Raw genomic sequence first — 17,876 nt, 5'->3', positions numbered from 1 at the left:
GATCTTATAAGGGTAAATCAAAATTCCCTTTTTAATAGAATTGAATTGAATAAAGAGATCTCAAAATCAAATACAAAAAGCTATAAAAGAATCTAAAATAAATAAGTAATAGCTTCACAATTGCAGGGGCTTATCTCTCAGAGTGATGGCTTGATTAGGCTTGGAAATGATCAATAATTCTGAGAAATGTCCTTTATTTATAGGCAGGAATTCTGTTCCCTCGATTGGTCTAAGGTTCGGTTCGACTCGTCGAAGTACCAACCAATATTTAAAAATTCTGGCGCGATAGGATAAACCCGTCACTCGACTGGTCGGGTGGGACCAGAAAAGCTTGCTGGACTTTGAGTCGAGTACTGCACGACTGGTCGAGCACTGTTCACTCGACTGGTCGAGCAGTGTCCACAACTGGTCGAGAGTCCAATAGAAAATCAGAAAAATCTTCAACAAAACTTGGACTAGTCGAAAAAATCTCTGTACTGGTCGAGCCAGTGCCTGGACTAGTCGAACAAAGGCTAGGACTAGTTGAAAAAAAACCTACAAACTTATACAATGACCCAAATTTAACATGCAATTAACATGACCTAACCTATGGTCAATCTAGGGTCATTCATACCTTAAATGTGAGTTTGAAACATCGAAACATTGATTGCTTCGGTAACTCGATTATCTTGAAGTACGTGAAGCTTGACCTTGTAGTCTTGAACTTGAGTATGAGCTAGAACTTGTGTTCTTGAGACATAAGGTGGTGATCATGAACTTTAACTTGAGCTTTAAATTTCTGGTCTTGTACTTGAGCTTGTGTTCGATCTTTGGCAATGTTCTTCAACTTGAAAATGTAGAAGAGTTGACGATAGTGATCTTGAACTTTCTATCTTATCATAACAAGATATTGACTCCAAGTGGTTTGGCACAACAAAATTTGACAATACCGGGTGCTAGAATTACAACATAGCACTTACAATCTCCCCTTTTGTTAAATTTGTGACAAAACCAACTAAAGAATCATGCACCAGTTTATACACATCGCAAGGCAATGTTACTACTACTCCCCCTCAATCCATTACTCCCCCTCAATTCGAGCAAGATGATTTGTAGAGTACCTGTACATATCCACAAAAAAATATGCATTTCCATACACATTCCATACACGTCTCTACAACCCACATCCAACAATCATCATATACCACTCATATACCATTCCAATCACATTTCTCCCCCTTTTGTCACAATATGACAAAGGAAAGTAACTGAAATTCATAGATGATTGAAGTAAAAATGTAAGAGAAGAGTATGAGTTAAGAGAGTTAATATTAGTAGAATAACATTATGTGCAAGCATTAACCAGTATATATCATCGTCAAGCATAAACATGTCCATAGAGTAGCAAATAAAAACATGTCCAAGGATCATCCAAGCAAAAGTAAAGTTTAAGATTTTAATACATGCTTAACATAAATATACACACTAGTCAGAACCAGAAGAAGACGGTGGAGGAATAGATGAGTCAATTTGATGTAATCCCTTGTTAATGCGACGAAGGTATTTGCACATATATTTATATTGAGTTTCATGGGATACATGTAGACCTTCCACCTTCTCTTCTAAGGTTCTCAACCGCTCATCAAAATCAGATGGCTGAAAACCAGGATCAGTCTCAGAATCAAATTCTAACTCATCAAATAGATCATCCATATTCACGTCTTTAGTGGGTAGTGCCTCTTCCTCTCCAACTTCTTCTCTAGCTCCTCCAGCATCCCTGTCAACTTGACTAGGAGCCAACTCTAATTTCATCTTGTTGATATTTGAGTTGTTGAATGGAAGATGGGAAATAGGAGCTTCTTCAGATGGCATGACCATGCGACGATGAGTAGCAAGGGTGGTCATCAAATAAGCGAAAGGAATATCGCTATGCTCCGGGTGTAAACGAAATTGGATTATAAAATAACAAATTAATGAAGGAAGATACACTTGAATACCAGAAACAACAGAATGAAGAATGCGCACCATGAAAGAAGTTAATTCAGCCTTGTTACCAGATCTAGGGTAAACATTAGAAATAAAGATACGATGATGTACTCTGTATCTGGGTAACATCTGATTGACACGGAGCGCAATCCTGGAATTCCATTTCGAGTTCATGTTGCATAAATTTCTGGTTAAAAGACGTTTTTCAGATTCATTCAATCTCTCAGCCAATGTCGATATTGGAATCCCTTAATCATTAACTGGTATATTCATCAAGCTAGAGATCAAGTGACGATCTACTGGAAATGGACCTTCTCTAAACATAATAGTAAAGGTTAAATTTTCAATAGAAACATCACCAATATATGCATACATGGCTTGTGCAATAGACCGATGTGCAGGTTCGCCCCAATTCAGTAAGTTATCCCATCCTACAGCCACAAGGAGGGGAATGATATTGAACTGAACCAAATGGTTGGATTTGACGGTCCGTTCAACAATGATGTTGTGGAGACGGATGTTCTGCACATATTCCGGGTCCTCTTCGGGTGGTCAAAGAGTACGCACCGCAATAGGTGTGGAACGGGAAGAAGGACCACGAGTTGTTTTCTTCTTAGATCTACCTTCTATTGCAAGAAACAAAAATAGAATGCAAAAAGGATTTTAGGGTTTCACACAAATCAGATTTTATCCAAAAAAAATGCAAGGAAACCACTAGAAAACTTGAAATAAACTTTAGAATCAAGCAAATAGAGATGCAAAGAATCTAAATCCGAAAGAAAAATGAAAATGACGCACTAACCAAGTTGTATTCGGAGGTGGGTTTGACCGGTCGGAGAAGAAGCTGTTGCAAAAGATGAAGAAAGTGAAGAAAAAGTGATTTTTTCACATTAAAAGCAACCCAACCGCGCATCTCGACTAGTCGAGTACATACTCGACTAGTTGTACCACGACTGGTCGAGTGTGTACTCGACTGGTCGTGCAGACGAAAAAAATAAATATCAATTTTATTAATTTTTGAAATCCAGAAATTTGCAAAAATAAAAATATGCGAAAACATAGTACAAGCAGACACAATAATCTCAGATCAAATTACACATACCAATATCCAGTTTTAATTTAGAGAACCTGTTTCTGTCAAGTGGTTTGGTGAAAATGTCCGCAAGTTGATTTTCAGTTTGAACATAATCTAATGAAATAATTTTATCTTCCACTAATTCATGAATGTAATGATATCTAATGTCAATATGCTTGGTTCGTGAGTGCTGGATGGGATTCTTAGAGATATTGATTGCGCTAGAGTTATCGCAATACAGTACCATAGTATCTTGCGCAAATCCATAGTCATTTAACTTTCTTTTCATCCACACAAGCTGAGTGCATGCATTTTCGGTTGCAATATATTCACTCTTAGCTGTGGATAGCGATACAGAACTCTGTTTCTTGTTATGCCATGAAACTAAACAGTTCCTGACATAAAAACATCCACCGCTTGTAGACCTTCGGTCATCTATATTACCAGCCCAGTCAGCATCCGTATAACCAATGAATTGAACATTACTATCATATGGATACCAAAGGCCAAGATTGGCCGAGCTTGCGACATATCTCATAATTCGCTTGACAACAATCAGGTGAGATTCCTTAGGATCTGATTGATATCTAGCACAGATACCTACGCTGAATGCTATATCAGGTCTGCTCGCAGTTAAATATAATAAGCTACCAATCATACCGCGATATAACCTAGGATCTACACTTTTACTTGTTGCGTCCTTAGAGAGCTTAAGAGTCGTACTCATAGGAGTATCGAAGTTTTTGCCACTCTCAAAACCAAACTTTTTCACCAAGTTTAGAGCATACTTGGTTTGAGAAATAAAAATCCCGTCTTCAAGTTGTTTCACTTGTAGACCTAAAAAGTAGTTCAATTCTCCAACCGTGCTCATTTCAAACTTGGACTTCATTAATTCTGCAAACTCAGTAGTCAAGTTAGAACATGTAGAACCATAAATAATATCATCAACATATATCTATAGTATGAGTATATGATCATTGTGTTTCTTTACAAATAATGTCTTATCAACACTCCCCATTATAAAGTTATGACTTGGTAAAAACTTAGTCAGCTTCTCATACCATGCCCTGGGAGCTTGTTTTAAACCGTAGAGTGCCTTTTTCAGGCGATAAACGTGATCAGTGTATTTAGGGTCTTCAAAACCCTTAGGTTGTTCTACATATACTTCCTAATGTAACCATTCAAAAAAGCACTTTTGACATCCATTTGATAGATTTTGAACTTTTTGAAACAAGCAATGGATATAAATAATCTGATAGATTCAAGACGAGCTAATGGGGCAAAGGTTTTGTCATAATCGATGCCTTCTATCTGAGTGTACCCTTGTACAACCAGTCTTTCCTTGTTTCTTATAATATTTCATAATTCATCAGATTTATTTTTAAAGATTCACTTAGTTCCAATTATATGTTTATTATTAGGTCTAGGAACCAAATACCATACATCATTCCTTACAAATTGATTTAGTTAATCTTGCATGGCTACTATCTAGTTTTCATCAGTAAGCGCTTCTTTTACATTGGCCGGCTCAATTTAGGAAGTGAAGCACACATAATTATATATGTTTTCTAATTGTTTACGAGTGCGCACACCAATGAGAGGGTTCCCAAGAATTTGATCAGTTGGATGGTCTTTAACTAACCGCAGTTCAATGTCATTTTGACTAGATGAAGAGTCAGGTTTATCAAATATAGAGACTTCATCATCTTCTGAACTAGAGATAGGTGTATTTAGGTGATCATCTATAACCACATTAATGGACTCTTGAATAACATCGGTTCTCTTGTTGAGAACTCGATAAGCTCGACTATTTAGAGCATACCCTAGAAAAATCCCTTCGTCACTTTTAGTGTCGAACTTCCCTAAATTTTTGCGGTCACGCAAAATATAGCACTTGCTGCCAAAAACTCGAAAGTATTTGACTGTGGGCTTCTTATTGAACCACAGTTCATATGTAGTCTTATCATTTGATTTTCTAGTATAAACACGGTTTATTATATAGCATACAGTGTTCATAGCTTCAGCCCATAGATTTTTAGGTAATTTCATGCTATTTAACATAACATTGGCCATTTCTTGAAGCACATGGTTTTTCCTTTCAACAATCCCATTTTGTTGAGGTGTTTTAGGTGCAGAAAATTCATGCGATATCCCGTGATCGCTACAGAACTTCTCAAAATTGCCATTATCAAATTCCGATCACTGTTCACTTCGGATTTTCGAAACATTTGATTCATTCTCAGTTTGGATAGGCTTGAGTATCCTTTTCACTTCATCGAGAGTTTCAGACTTCTCTCTCATGAAAGCTACCCATGTATATCTGGTAAAGTCATCGACAATTACCAGAAAATATTTCTTTCCACCTCGACTCTCCGTTCTGGTAGATCCAATGAGATCCATGTGGAGGAGTTTAAGGGGTTTAGATGTGGCACTGGAGTTCACTTTCGTGTGACTACTCTTAGTTTGTTTCCCAATTTGACATTCGCCATAAATTTTGTCCATTTTCTTTAATTTGGGTAGACCTCTTATTAACTCGTCTTTGCTCAGTCTATATAGATTTCGGTAGTGTACATGCCCAAGGCATTTATGCCATAATTCGGTCTCATTGGTTTGGACCATGTAACATGATAATTTAGACGAGCTAGAGTCACTAACTATATAGCAATTCTCAGATGTTTTGCGACTAGTCAATATCACAGAACCTTTCTCATTAGAAATCTCACATCCTTGATTAGTGAATTTTATACTATGTTTATTATCGCATATTTGAGAAATGCTTAAGAGATTATGTTTAAGACCTACAAACAAAACATTTTCAAAAGGAGGAAGATTGAAGAGTTGAACTGTACCTTGGCCAATTATTCTCCAGTTACTACCATCACCAAATGTGACTGAACCATCACTCGTATCTTTGAAGTTGGTGAACAAATCTTTGTCACCTGTCATGTGTTTAGAGCAAGCACTGTCTAGGTACCACTTTGATTGACTCGAAGCCTTGAAAGCAGTATGGGCAACCTGAAAAGTAACTTTAGGGACCCATTTCATCACCATTTTGGATTTTGGAGCACTGTTGGTTTTCTGTGCTTATAGTTATTATTCTACCATTAGAGTTAGATTTCAGAAGCTCCTTGAGTAGATCCACAATTTTTTCAGCTAAGGGGTTATAATTTTGATTTCTAAAATTGATATGGTTGTTTTTAGGTTTTGTAGCTTGAAAAGTTTTAGGATTTTTAAAACCATTTTGATTCAGAATTTTCCCTTTTGAGTTGGAGGACTCTCCTTGAACAAACTTAGGAGGAGTAATCTTATTTTTTAGAGTCGCATTTTTATTATAGCCTAGACCAGATCTATCTCCACATTTCCTTGATTCGGTTAGCAATTTTTCTAGTTTAGGATCACCTTGGGCATACCTCCAAGTATCCTTTGAACTTAAGAGAGAAGAGACTTCTAGTTTTAGTTTTTCATTTTCTGACTTTAGATTTTCAACTTGGGACGTTTTGAAATCTAAATAACATTTAGTCTTTTCAAAACAATCAGAAAGATGTGATTTTTTAAAACTAAGTTTTTAAAATCCTCTTTTAACTTTAAAAACTTTTCTTTTTGAAGTTTTAAGTTTTACAGTTATCTTATAACTTTCCCTGTATAGGGCATTATATGCATCTTGTAAATCTTCATCGCTCTCAGGGTCACTCCTCAGATTTTCATCATAAGTTGAATCACAACTATATGTGGAAGTGGGTCTGGCTAGAGTCATTAAGGCCTTGACCTCATTAGTAGATTCGGGTTTTGAATCATCTGACCCAGAAGAGGCTTCCGAGCAAGACAATTCATCCCATGTGGCCAACATACCTTTCTTCTTTGATTTGTCCTTCTTTGGACACTTGTTTGCCAAATGCCCATATTCACGGCAGTTGAAGCATTGGCTATCTTTATTAGATTTCCAATTTTTAGATTTACTCTTTTTCTTCTCAGAGGGTTTTTGAAAATCAACTCTCTTTTTGCTTTTGAAAATCTTATAAAACTTCTTGGCTAATAGTACCATATCATCCTCTGAATTTTCACAATCAGAATTACTAGTATTATCTTGAGAAATAGATTTAGATGACTTAAGGGCTATGGACTTACCTTTAGGAGCCTTGAAATTCAACTCGTAGGTTTGTAAAGAACCAACAAGCTCTTCAACCCTTATATTATCCGTGTTACGAAGTTCCTGAATGGCAGTCACCTTAGAATTGAACATTTCAGGCAATGAGCGCAGTATCTTTGCACAAACTTTACTTTCTGGGATGCTATCTCCAAGACCCCGCATTGAGTTGACTATGCCATTCAATTTAGTATAGAAAGTCCATGAATGCTTCACTTTCTTCCATACATATTTCCTCAAACCTAGTGGTGAGGATTTGAAGTTTTGACTTTTTGACTATAGTCGTACCCTCGTGTGTCATTTCTAAGATATCCCAGGCTTGCTTTACAGTATCACAATATATAATTCTTTTGAATTCATTTGGTGATAGTGCGCAAGTGATTGCATTTAAAGCTTTGGCATTGGATCTACTCTCATTTTTCTGAAGAGTGGTCCATGAATAATAAAGGTGTAACTTTAACAGACTTAGTTCCATCAGTGCCTAGAACTTCAGATGTGGGTGGGTTCCATCTAGTCACTGTGGCTTACCACGGTCTCATCGATGGACCTCAAAAAGATCCTCATCTTGGCTTTCTAATAAGCATAATTGGAGCCATCAAAAGGTGGAGGCCTAGTAATAGAAAGGCTATCAAAATTTGACATATTAAAAGCTCGAGATCACTTAGCTCAGGAAATGAATCCAAATGAATGTGCTATTAGGCTCTGATACCACTTGAAAAGGTCGAGCTCTAAGTCAACCTTTCAAATGCGGAATACAAAGACAGATAACACAATTAAATAACAACCTCAAATGCACTAGTCTTGAGAGGTTGATACAAACTGAGTTCTAAGGACAACCTTTCACCAAAAACTAAGGTTTATGGTAGGACAACCTGATGTCTAGAATGTTGGTATATATCAAAAACTCAAACTGAGAATGAGGCGAAGGAAATAAACTAAATTATTACAACATTCACCACAAGGGCATAAAGAAAATTACAACATTCAACACCACACATACATCACAACCATCATCTTAACTCTGAGAATTATAGTGGTTCGTGTGTGTACACCAACTATTCGCAAACAACCACGCAACTACTTTACTCCCAATATCCACACCCATGGGATATTGGCTTTCACTAAGAAATAAGGTTTTCCAAGGTTCACCTTAAAACTTTCACAATTGTGTTTTTCAAATGGGCTTACACAATCACAAAAACCCCACAATGAGATTTTCCTGGCTGAATCTCATAAACCAAAAATATAGAAAATGAAATTGTACTTATCTGAAGATTCTTCTTCCGATGTAGCCCGGTAGAACCAAATCGATGTAGACGTAGATGTTCAATGTCCAATCTCACAAATGGAAGGATTCTAAGTCTAAATGATTTTTAAATTAAATCAACCTGGGGCTGGCTTGATTTGATTTTGACCTCAAAAGGGTAAATCAAAATTCCCTTTTTAATAGAATAGAATTGAATAAAGAGATCTCAAAATCAAATATAAAAAGCTATAAAAGAATCTAAAATGAATAAGTAATAGCTTCACAATTGCAAGGACTTATCTCTCAGAGTGATGGCTTGATTAGGCTTGGAAACAATCAATACTTCTGAGAAATGTCCTCTATTTATAGGCAGAAATTTTGTTCCCTCGACTGGTCTAAGGTTCTGTTCGACTCGTTGAAGCATCAACCAATATTCAAAAATTCTGGCGCGGTAGGATAAACCCGTCACTCGACTGGTCGAGTGGGACCAGAAAAGCTTGCTGGACTTTGAGTCGAGCACTGCACGATTGGTCGAGCATTGTTCACTCGACCGGTCGAGCAGTGTGCACGACTGGTCGAGAGTCCAACAGAAAATCCGAAAAATCTTCAACAAAACTTGGACTGGTTGAAAAAAAATCCCTGGATTGGTCGAGCCAGTGCCTGAACTAGTTGAACAATGGCTAGGACTAGTTGAAGAAAAGCCTATAAACTTATACAATAACCTAAAATTAATATGCAATTAACATAACCTAACCTATGGTCAATCTAGGGTCATTCATACCTTAAATGTGAGTTTGAAACATTGAAACATCGATTTCTTCGGTAACTTGATTATCTTGAAGTATGTGAAGCTTGACCTCGTAGTATTGAACTTGAGTATGAGCTAGAGCATGTGTTCTTGAGACATAAGGTGGTGATCATGAACTTTAACTTGAGCTTTGAATTTCTGTTCTTGTACTTGAGCTTGTGTTCGATCTTTGGCAATGTTCTTCAACTTGAAAATTTTAGAAGAGTTGACGATGGTGATCTTTAACTTTCCATCTTATCATAATAAGATACTGACTCCAAGTGGTTTGGCACAACAAAATTTGACAATACCGGGTGCTAGAATTACAACATAGCACTTACAACTTTTGACGATACTTATGGGGTGAAAGTCTTTCAGTAATTCCACATCTTCAATCTTTTGGAATAAGAGCTGAAAAGGTCACACTAAACTCCTTAGAAAGAAGATTTCTATAAAAAAATTCTGATAAAAAGTTCATCACTTCACCACCAACCATCGGCCAAAATTTCTGAAAGAACAATATTGGGAAGCCATTAGGCCTAGGAGCCTTATCTCCACACAAAACATTAAGAGCAGCTTTAACCTCTTTTTCGGAAAGAGGCTTGTTAAGGGAAATAGCATATCCTCAACAGAAAGACGGGGAAATTCCAGATTATCAAGCTTTTGTCTTCCCCATCAATCGTAGGAAAGCAAATTTTTTTTTTTTTTTGTAAAACTGAATAATGGAGTCACAAATTTGCTCTTTATCTGAGGTTCTAGTGCAATCCACCACCAATTGTTGATCTGGTTAACCCTAGCTCAAGCACTAGCCATACTTTGGAAAAAGTGTGTTTTCTTATCTCCTTCCTTTAACCACAAAGCTCTTGAACGTTGCCACCATTTAATTTCCTCCTCTTTAGAGACTGATGAGTATTTATCTTTCAAGGCTGATCCCTCGATTTTATCTACTTCCGACAATTGGTCTATATCTTCTTTAAGATCAAAATCTTTAATTTTGGACAAAAAAAAAAAAAAAAAAAAAAAACTTAAATTCAGCTTCTTTGGCACCTAAAACCTCTTTCTTCCAGATTCTAATTTTTCCTTTTAACCTCTTGAGTTTACGACTAAGAGTGTCCTTGCATAACCATCCACTTCAAAAGAAATCCACCATTCCGACACCAAATTCCTGAATCCCTCTATTTCTAGCCAAGCTGCCTCCAATCTAAATGGTCTTGGACTCCAGTTAGAATCTGACACTTTCAAAATTATTGGTTTATGATTGGAAACATCTCTCGGGAGACCTTGCTGATTAACCAAGCGCGACAGGATTGGATTGGACTGGTTGTTCGACCATGTAATTCTAGCACCCTCTAATGAAAGATCAACTAGATTGTGGAGAGCAACCCAATTCGAAAAGGCTTGCATACTACTGGTGACTCAACCTGATGCAGGGACATGTGATGGCCTAAGCATAAATGCATATATAATCGGGCTGAAGAGGTTCAAATAATAAAATTAATCAACTAACTGTTATCAATCACGTCAATTAAACAAATCTCAACACAAGGATGAAATCATTCCATCAAGATCATGCCCATTAGCATAAAATCACGTAAACAGTAAAAAGGGAAGACTTAGGGATATGAGGATATCCCTGATCTAGCATAAACTAGTCTACCGTCAAGTTATGATCCGATTCTCCTGACTAGCTTTCCCCCTTTTCCGTTTAAACCTAAAAAAGAAATATTCCAAGAGGAAAGAAATAGATGAAGAAGAGATGGGTTAGGGCATCAAAGAAAAGAAGACGACAAATTCTTTTATTTTCTACCCCTTGAAGATCTGGAAAGAAGGAAACTCTGAAACTTGGGTGGAATCCTCAACACCTAGGGGTCAATCCTAAAACCCTAGTCTCTTTGATAAAAGAAGAAGAAAATATATGAATTCTCATTCATTCACTAAATAAAATAGGGTTTCTCACGGTGTATATATAAGCCATGAAAAAGTAAAAGTGCACTAAAGCCCTTGAAAACAAGGAAAATAATAAAAAGATGAAAAAAAATAAAAAGCGCACTAAAGCCCCTGAAAACAAGGAAAAGAACAAAAATGCCTCAAACTAAAACACCCGTGCGATAAGGTGTGAAAATCTACCTTATGGGCCTGCGATCAGGGTGCGGTCATGCCGCTCTTGCACTCGTAGCGCATCAGAAAATGGGTCTAATGGACTCGGCGTCCATCAAGGTATGCCAAATCGGTTACGTATCGGCCGAATCGGCCGATATGTAACGGTAACGGTGCGAACCGTTACCCGTTTCGGGGCCGTATCGGCCGATACGATTTTTTGTACCCGTATCGGCCGATACGGGCCCGTTACGGGGTGTAACGGCCGTAACGGGCCGTTACGGGCCCGTAACGGTAACTTTTTTTTTTTCATTTTTAGCTCTGTTTTTGCTGTTTTTTTGAAACCTCTTGCTTCCAAACTGTTTCTCACTCCTTCTACTACTAATTTCGACCAACCTTGGCTAGGTATTTGAGATAAAAACACATTATATTACAGATTTTTTTGAATCAAAGCTCGGTGGGCCATTTTTCAGAAATTCGTCAAAAATAAGTATTTATACTTTTTTTAATATGTTTTGCTGTTTTAATCATGTCATATGATGTGTTAATCATAGTAGAACATGTTAATGTGCATTTTACAGATTTGGGGTGCCATTTAATAATTTTTTAATATTTTTTTCTATTTACGCATGAATTTTGGCCCCTTTTTTTAAAATTCGAAAAATCAATTTTTAATGGTTGTTTTGCTGTTTTAATCATGCTATTTGATGTGTTAATCATAGTAGAACATGTTAATGTGCATTTTACAGATTTGGGGTGCCATTTTATTTTATTTTTCTATTTACGTATTTATTTTGGCCCTTTTTTTGAAAATTCAAAAAATCATTTTTTAATGATTCTTTTGCTGTTTTAATGATGTCATATGATGTGTTAATCATAGTAGAACATGTTAATGTGCATTTTACAGATTTGGGGTGCCATTTTATATATTTTATATATTTTTTTTCTATTTACGCATTTATTTTGGCCCTTTTTTTGAAAATTCGAAAAATCATTTTTTAATGATTCTTTTGCTGTTTTAATGATGCCATATGATGTGTTAATCATAGTAGAACATGTTAATATGCATTTTACAGATTTGGGGTGCCATTTTATATTTTTTAAATATTTTTTTCTATTTACGCATTTATTTCGGCCCTTTTTTTGAAAATTCGAAAAATCATTTTTTAATGATTCTTTTGCTGTTTTAATGATGTCATATGATGTGTTAATCATAGTAGAACATGTTAATGTGCATTTTACATATTTGGGGTGCCATTTTATATTTTTTTAATATTTTTTTCTATTTACACATTTATTTCGGCCCTTTTTTTGAAAATTCGAAAAATCATTTTTAATGATTCTTTTGCTGTTTTAATGATGCCATATGATTTGTTAATCATAGTAGAACATGTTAATATGCATTTTACATATTTGGGGTGCCATTTTATATTTTTTATATATATATATTTTTTCTATTTACGCATGAATTTTGGCCCTCAAAAATAATTGCAAACACTTAAATGTAAGATATTTTCATATTACATTCATTCTAATATATCTATCATTGATAGTAGATAGTTAGAAAATTAAATATATGAATTTTGTAGTCAAATTCAGGTTATCTGGTTCATAAATTCATCAGACAGTCCGATACAACTTCTCACCAAAGAGTGGACCGTTACACCACCATAAACATGTTCCAATTTATAAATGAATGCATATTTGGAATGCTTAGAATATTCCGGATTTAATCCATATTTTTTCATAATTTTTTGGCAAAAAAAAAATTTTGCGCCGTTACGGGCCGTTACGCCCCCGTATCACCGTTACGCCCCCGCATCCGTATCGGTTTTGGAGGTCACCGTTACGCCAACCGATACCGATACGGGACACCTTGGCGTCCATCCACATCAACTCCTCCGCTTCGGTACTCTGTCGACGACGCCTCCTCCTCTGGTACACTTTAAAGGGTGCACCACTGATGTCCGCCTCACAACTCTCTTTATTTTCCATAGGAGAACCGCACAACATTAAAATATCCTCCGACACACCATGGAAGATCCCACCTTTGCCTAACTGACGAGAGCTCAGACCAAAGCCAATCACATAATTTATGATAATAGGGACCATAAACTGCAGAAAAAGCCAGATAAAACCAGAAGATTAATCTTGGAGAACAACGGACTGAAAAAGAGCCACAACAACTATTTTACCAGATTCCAAACATCAGAGTTCTAGGTGACTAAAATGCCTCCCGAAGAACCGGAAGCACTTAATTCAACCCAATCAGCATTCTAAGATCCCCAAATGTAAAATTGCATACCTTTGTTGATGTTCTAAAGCTTCGTCTCTTGAAGGGCGATGATGCTAGCCTTTGACTTCTTACAAATTTTCTTTACTTGGGCCCGTTTCATCTCATAGCCCAAATCTCTGACATTCTAGGACAAAACTACCATTGATCACCAACTGTGCCTATTCTATTCCTTTTGCTGCTGCTGGACTTGCTTCAAGAGTTGTAATTAATTAAGCACTCTTAAGCTCAAGAGTTCTTGCCAGCCCCTGGGAGACTTCCTGGCCTTGGAATACTGATCTTCTTGAAGATGTTGGGCTCCTTTGCTTTTGACGAATTGGATAAAGTCGTAAAAATCTTCTTCCTTATCTCCGAAGGATAGGCCTCACCTACCCTTTCAAGCACATCCTGGGACCAATGAAGCTATACTTGTGAGAGATTGGGGATTCCGGAAGTATTGTATTGAATGACATTAGGTTCGCTTACCAGAGCCTGAGAGAGAGCGGTGATATCAATTGGACCTTTTGAGGCACAATGGAGTGACTGCTACCGCATTCTCCAAGAGGCCTTCCTCAGGAATTGCAGCGTCCATTGCTACAGCATCATTGTTGAGATCTTCCAACATATCATCAGTACTGATTTACCAGCTGAGCTCGATTGATCGTCCCAATTATCATCACGGTAATCTGATATCTTGGACTGATTAGAGTCTGCTTCAATGAGAGTAAGACTAGCTTCAATTGGGCTTGCATTTGCTTCAACAAGAGGAAGGCTGTCTTTAGATGGACTTGCATCTGCTTCAGTGAGAGGAGGGCTATCTTCTTCTGGAAGGATTTCGACATCTGGCTGAGAGACGCTAAGGAGAGCTCTTGCCTCTTCAGAAACCTTCCGAGACTTGATAAAGTTAAGAACAAAAGGGACTAACTAATCGCACGTGTTATTCTCAAGCATACCGGAGACCTCTTTCTCATGTGTGGGGGGACCACACAAGCAATTGTGGCCCATTGCCATATGTTAGAATGAGGTGGTGCTCTCTCTCGATATGAAGGTCGAGATTAAGAGGGTTTTCCGAACCGTTTGAAACAAGAGGCTCAGGAAAGCTCCGAGCCTGCTGCCAGGCCTGCGCTTCGATCTCCTCCTCACATGTCACCCGATCCTCAGGCTGAAAGAGGCTGCCCGCGAAGCTTCGAACCTGAGGGTTTAGTTCCAAACCCAACAATGCCTTTTCCTGTCTTGGGCTGGAGCATGTAACGGAAATGTCACCCGCGTCCTGCCATTCGCTATTGCCCCATATACCTCAGAATGGCCAATTACAGGCTCACACGACACTAGATCCAAAACCAAAAAAGAAAACATATTTAGATCCTCACACCTTTTAGAATTTTACCAATAATCTTTGAGATTTTTTCCCGATGAAAAAAATTTCAGTTGTGATAGGGCCTTATTGGCTGAAACGGTCGATACGCTGGTCGAACCCGTTATGTAATGCCTTGCTGGATCTGCCCGCAAAAACGGGTTAGGTCACCCATCTTGGAGTGGAACCATTTGAACTTTCTGGGTCAACTCGCCCAACCGATCTAACCATCCAGACCAGGTGTTGAATCCGGTCCCATCCCTCCAGGTTAACTGGTCCAACTGCCTGAGTCATCAGGTCAAGCTTTTATTATCCATTTTATTCATTTATGAATTATGACATCATATTGATGTCATGGGTTGGATCAGTTGGACCTGTCTGGACTCTGGACCAACCCAGCCCCAAAAATGAGTTGAGTTCTACTCCAGGTTTAAAAACATTTGTGAAGAATTAAAACCGGCTGATCTTAGTGATATGCACTTGAGGTCCACCACCATGAAAATCTATGTTTAAAATACTCCTGGCATTACAAGGTGTGGCATTTGGCTGATGCAATCAACATGTCTTAAAATACATTCACATAAAAGCTCTTCCTAATGTAGTTCTTGCTTAGACTGAAACTTGAAAACGATCTGGTGAACTAAATGTCACATAACAAGCAGTGCTACATTGGACAAAACTGGAAATGGTAGTCAATTTCTCCTTTTCTCTATGACCCAGCACACCTATTTGATGTATCCTAAAGAAAGGAGATTTGAGGCGATGTGTCGTTTTCCCCAGTGCTACCCATCTTCTCCCTTTCCCTCTCCGTCTCTCTCATTCACACAGCTGTAAAAACTATGGCCTGCTGATTCTTGGCATAGGGCATCAATATAGTGGTGCCTTTCCGATGGATGAATTGGATCTTGGACCTACCTTGCCATGTTGGCACGTGTGGTGTGTAGATGAACATTATTGCACATGTGTGTGCCTTTAGCAAAAGCTCATGCACACGCATGCTTTATCTACTGGGTTATTTATACTACTGATGGCGACTGCCAACTATCTCCTTGCTACCTTTTATGTTTTCTTTGAATGTTTTACTCGTCTCTTAAATTCAAGTGTCAAAAGCTAGCCAAATTTACTTACTCTTCTTCTTTTTGTGAATATTTCAACAATAGACTCGTCCGCATGCCACTGTTGAGGTGGAAATTTCAGAAGATATGCAGTTGGTGCACTTTGACTTCAATAGGTAAGCCTTATGACCATGCCAAGCATAATGTGGTTATTATGTTTTCACGTGGTCTTATCAGAGTGTGACATATGTTTATGCATGGACTGGAATTGCTGTGTTTTTTTTCAACTCGATTTGTCTAGTATCTTCAGGCCCCGATTTCCTACAAGTCGAAAACAATTTGGTTTCATACTGTTGATCTGATGGGCCACACCCTCGAGGTAACAAGCCCCAGAGTCTCCCTGATTGGAAGATCCTAGCCATCCAATGTTCGGCCCTTTTATATGGACCATTGTTTTTTCTTGAGCTGTATTCGTGGACCACTGATAGAAGGTTTAGGGTTGTCCCATTAGGGATAAACTTTGGGGCATGTTCATCCATGGTGGGGCCAATCAGATCATCTATCTATATCGCTGAATTGTAGGTAACACTTGGAGAAAGGCCAAAGGATACCATCCATCCCGTAGGCCTAGGATCGTATAATTTGTCTTTGATTGGTATAAACAAAAAAGTAAAAAAGAAAATTTGGTCTTGGTTCAAGTTCTCCAGAAGCAATGTTGGGTAACTTGTTAGCAATAACAGATTAAAGTTGTTGTTTTCTCTTTTAACACCAATGCTTTGTACACGAATTCTAATTGCAGCACCCCTTTTGAGCTGCATGATGATGCTTATGTTCTCAAGGCAATGAGATTCTGTGAAAGACAGCAAAGTGATGGGGCCCATGAATCTACCACAAATGTGGATGGAAGCTCCGCCAGCATGCTTAGCATGTATCAACAGCACGTGCCGCATCCACCAAGGTCCAATGCCATGGGTAAGCTGCCTGTTTCACCTCCTGTTCCAGGTATCTTAAAAGCACGTGTCAAACATGAGCAGTAGTCTGTAATATTAATCCTATATGCCCACCTCTTCTCTTTCTCTGTATCTTGTAAAGTTATTCATAGAAATCCGTTAATCTCATGCTCGTAGTCAGCTTGATAGCTTTAAAACTTGTGAAAGGACCAAAGCTTTCTCAGACGATCCTAATCAACTATCAAATGGTTCTCAGTGTAGCATTATGTAGACATAATTTGGGAATGTAACGATGGATAATATTCTTTTGTCATTACAGTAGAGATGAGTTTTATCACATAACTGAAAGAGAGTTATTGTTCATGATTCCAAATATGGCTTTCTACAGTTTACTTGGGTTTTCTGTACAAGTGGGTCCCCATGGTTCAGTGATCCACATTGATATTAGGATAGGCCTCACTTTTAGATGCCATGTTCACAACTCTATCTGTTATGGGAAAATCCTAGCCGTTGAAAGCTTCGTCATTCGTTGGTTCGATGTGGGTGGGGGATATGTTCTTTCGATTGTTCTGTGATTATCCTTCTCAAAAATGTAAGACACTCTGCCCCTTGTTGCTTGCAGTCGCCAGGCAGTTTCCACTGGTCTTGCGCTTAGGGCACCAGTCATTGCTTTTGCTGATAACAGTTGAAGCATTGTTGATGCGGGAGCTTTTGGTGCATTGGATCATCCATTGCCGACCTAATCTTAACAATCAGGGTCACTTGACCATGGGCCCTAAGTTGGAATAATCCTGGGATGGTCCACCCTACTAACCACATCATCTAATGTGCTTGGGGAACAAGGTCGAAGCTGCACAGTATCTGAATTCCTTCTAACAAGATAAAGGATAAAGTCTATTTTAGAGGCTTCTGAAAGGGTTTTCAAGATGAA

At 37.9% G+C, this 17,876-nt stretch overlaps 1 protein-coding gene across 2 annotated transcripts in view; it reads left to right on the top strand.

The window, feature by feature from the left end:
- Nucleotides 1–17,318, top strand: part of LOC131230380 (transcription factor-like protein DPB) — a 58,463-nt gene extending 41,145 nt beyond the window's left edge. For both annotated transcript variants that reach the window (XM_058226267.1, XM_058226268.1), the window contains 2 exons: nucleotides 16,101–16,171; nucleotides 16,795–17,318. In XM_058226267.1, coding sequence (XP_058082250.1) covers nucleotides 16,101–16,171; nucleotides 16,795–17,032 — 309 coding nt within the window. In that variant the 3' untranslated portion in view covers nucleotides 17,033–17,318. The remainder of the gene's footprint in view (nucleotides 1–16,100; nucleotides 16,172–16,794) is intronic.
- Nucleotides 17,319–17,876: the final 558 nt, after the last annotated feature.

This window comes from Magnolia sinica, chromosome 17 (genome assembly GCF_029962835.1).
Source record: "Magnolia sinica isolate HGM2019 chromosome 17, MsV1, whole genome shotgun sequence".
NCBI lineage: Eukaryota > Viridiplantae > Streptophyta > Magnoliopsida > Magnoliales > Magnoliaceae > Magnolia > Magnolia sinica.
This window is presented reverse-complemented; position numbering and strand designations above follow the sequence as displayed.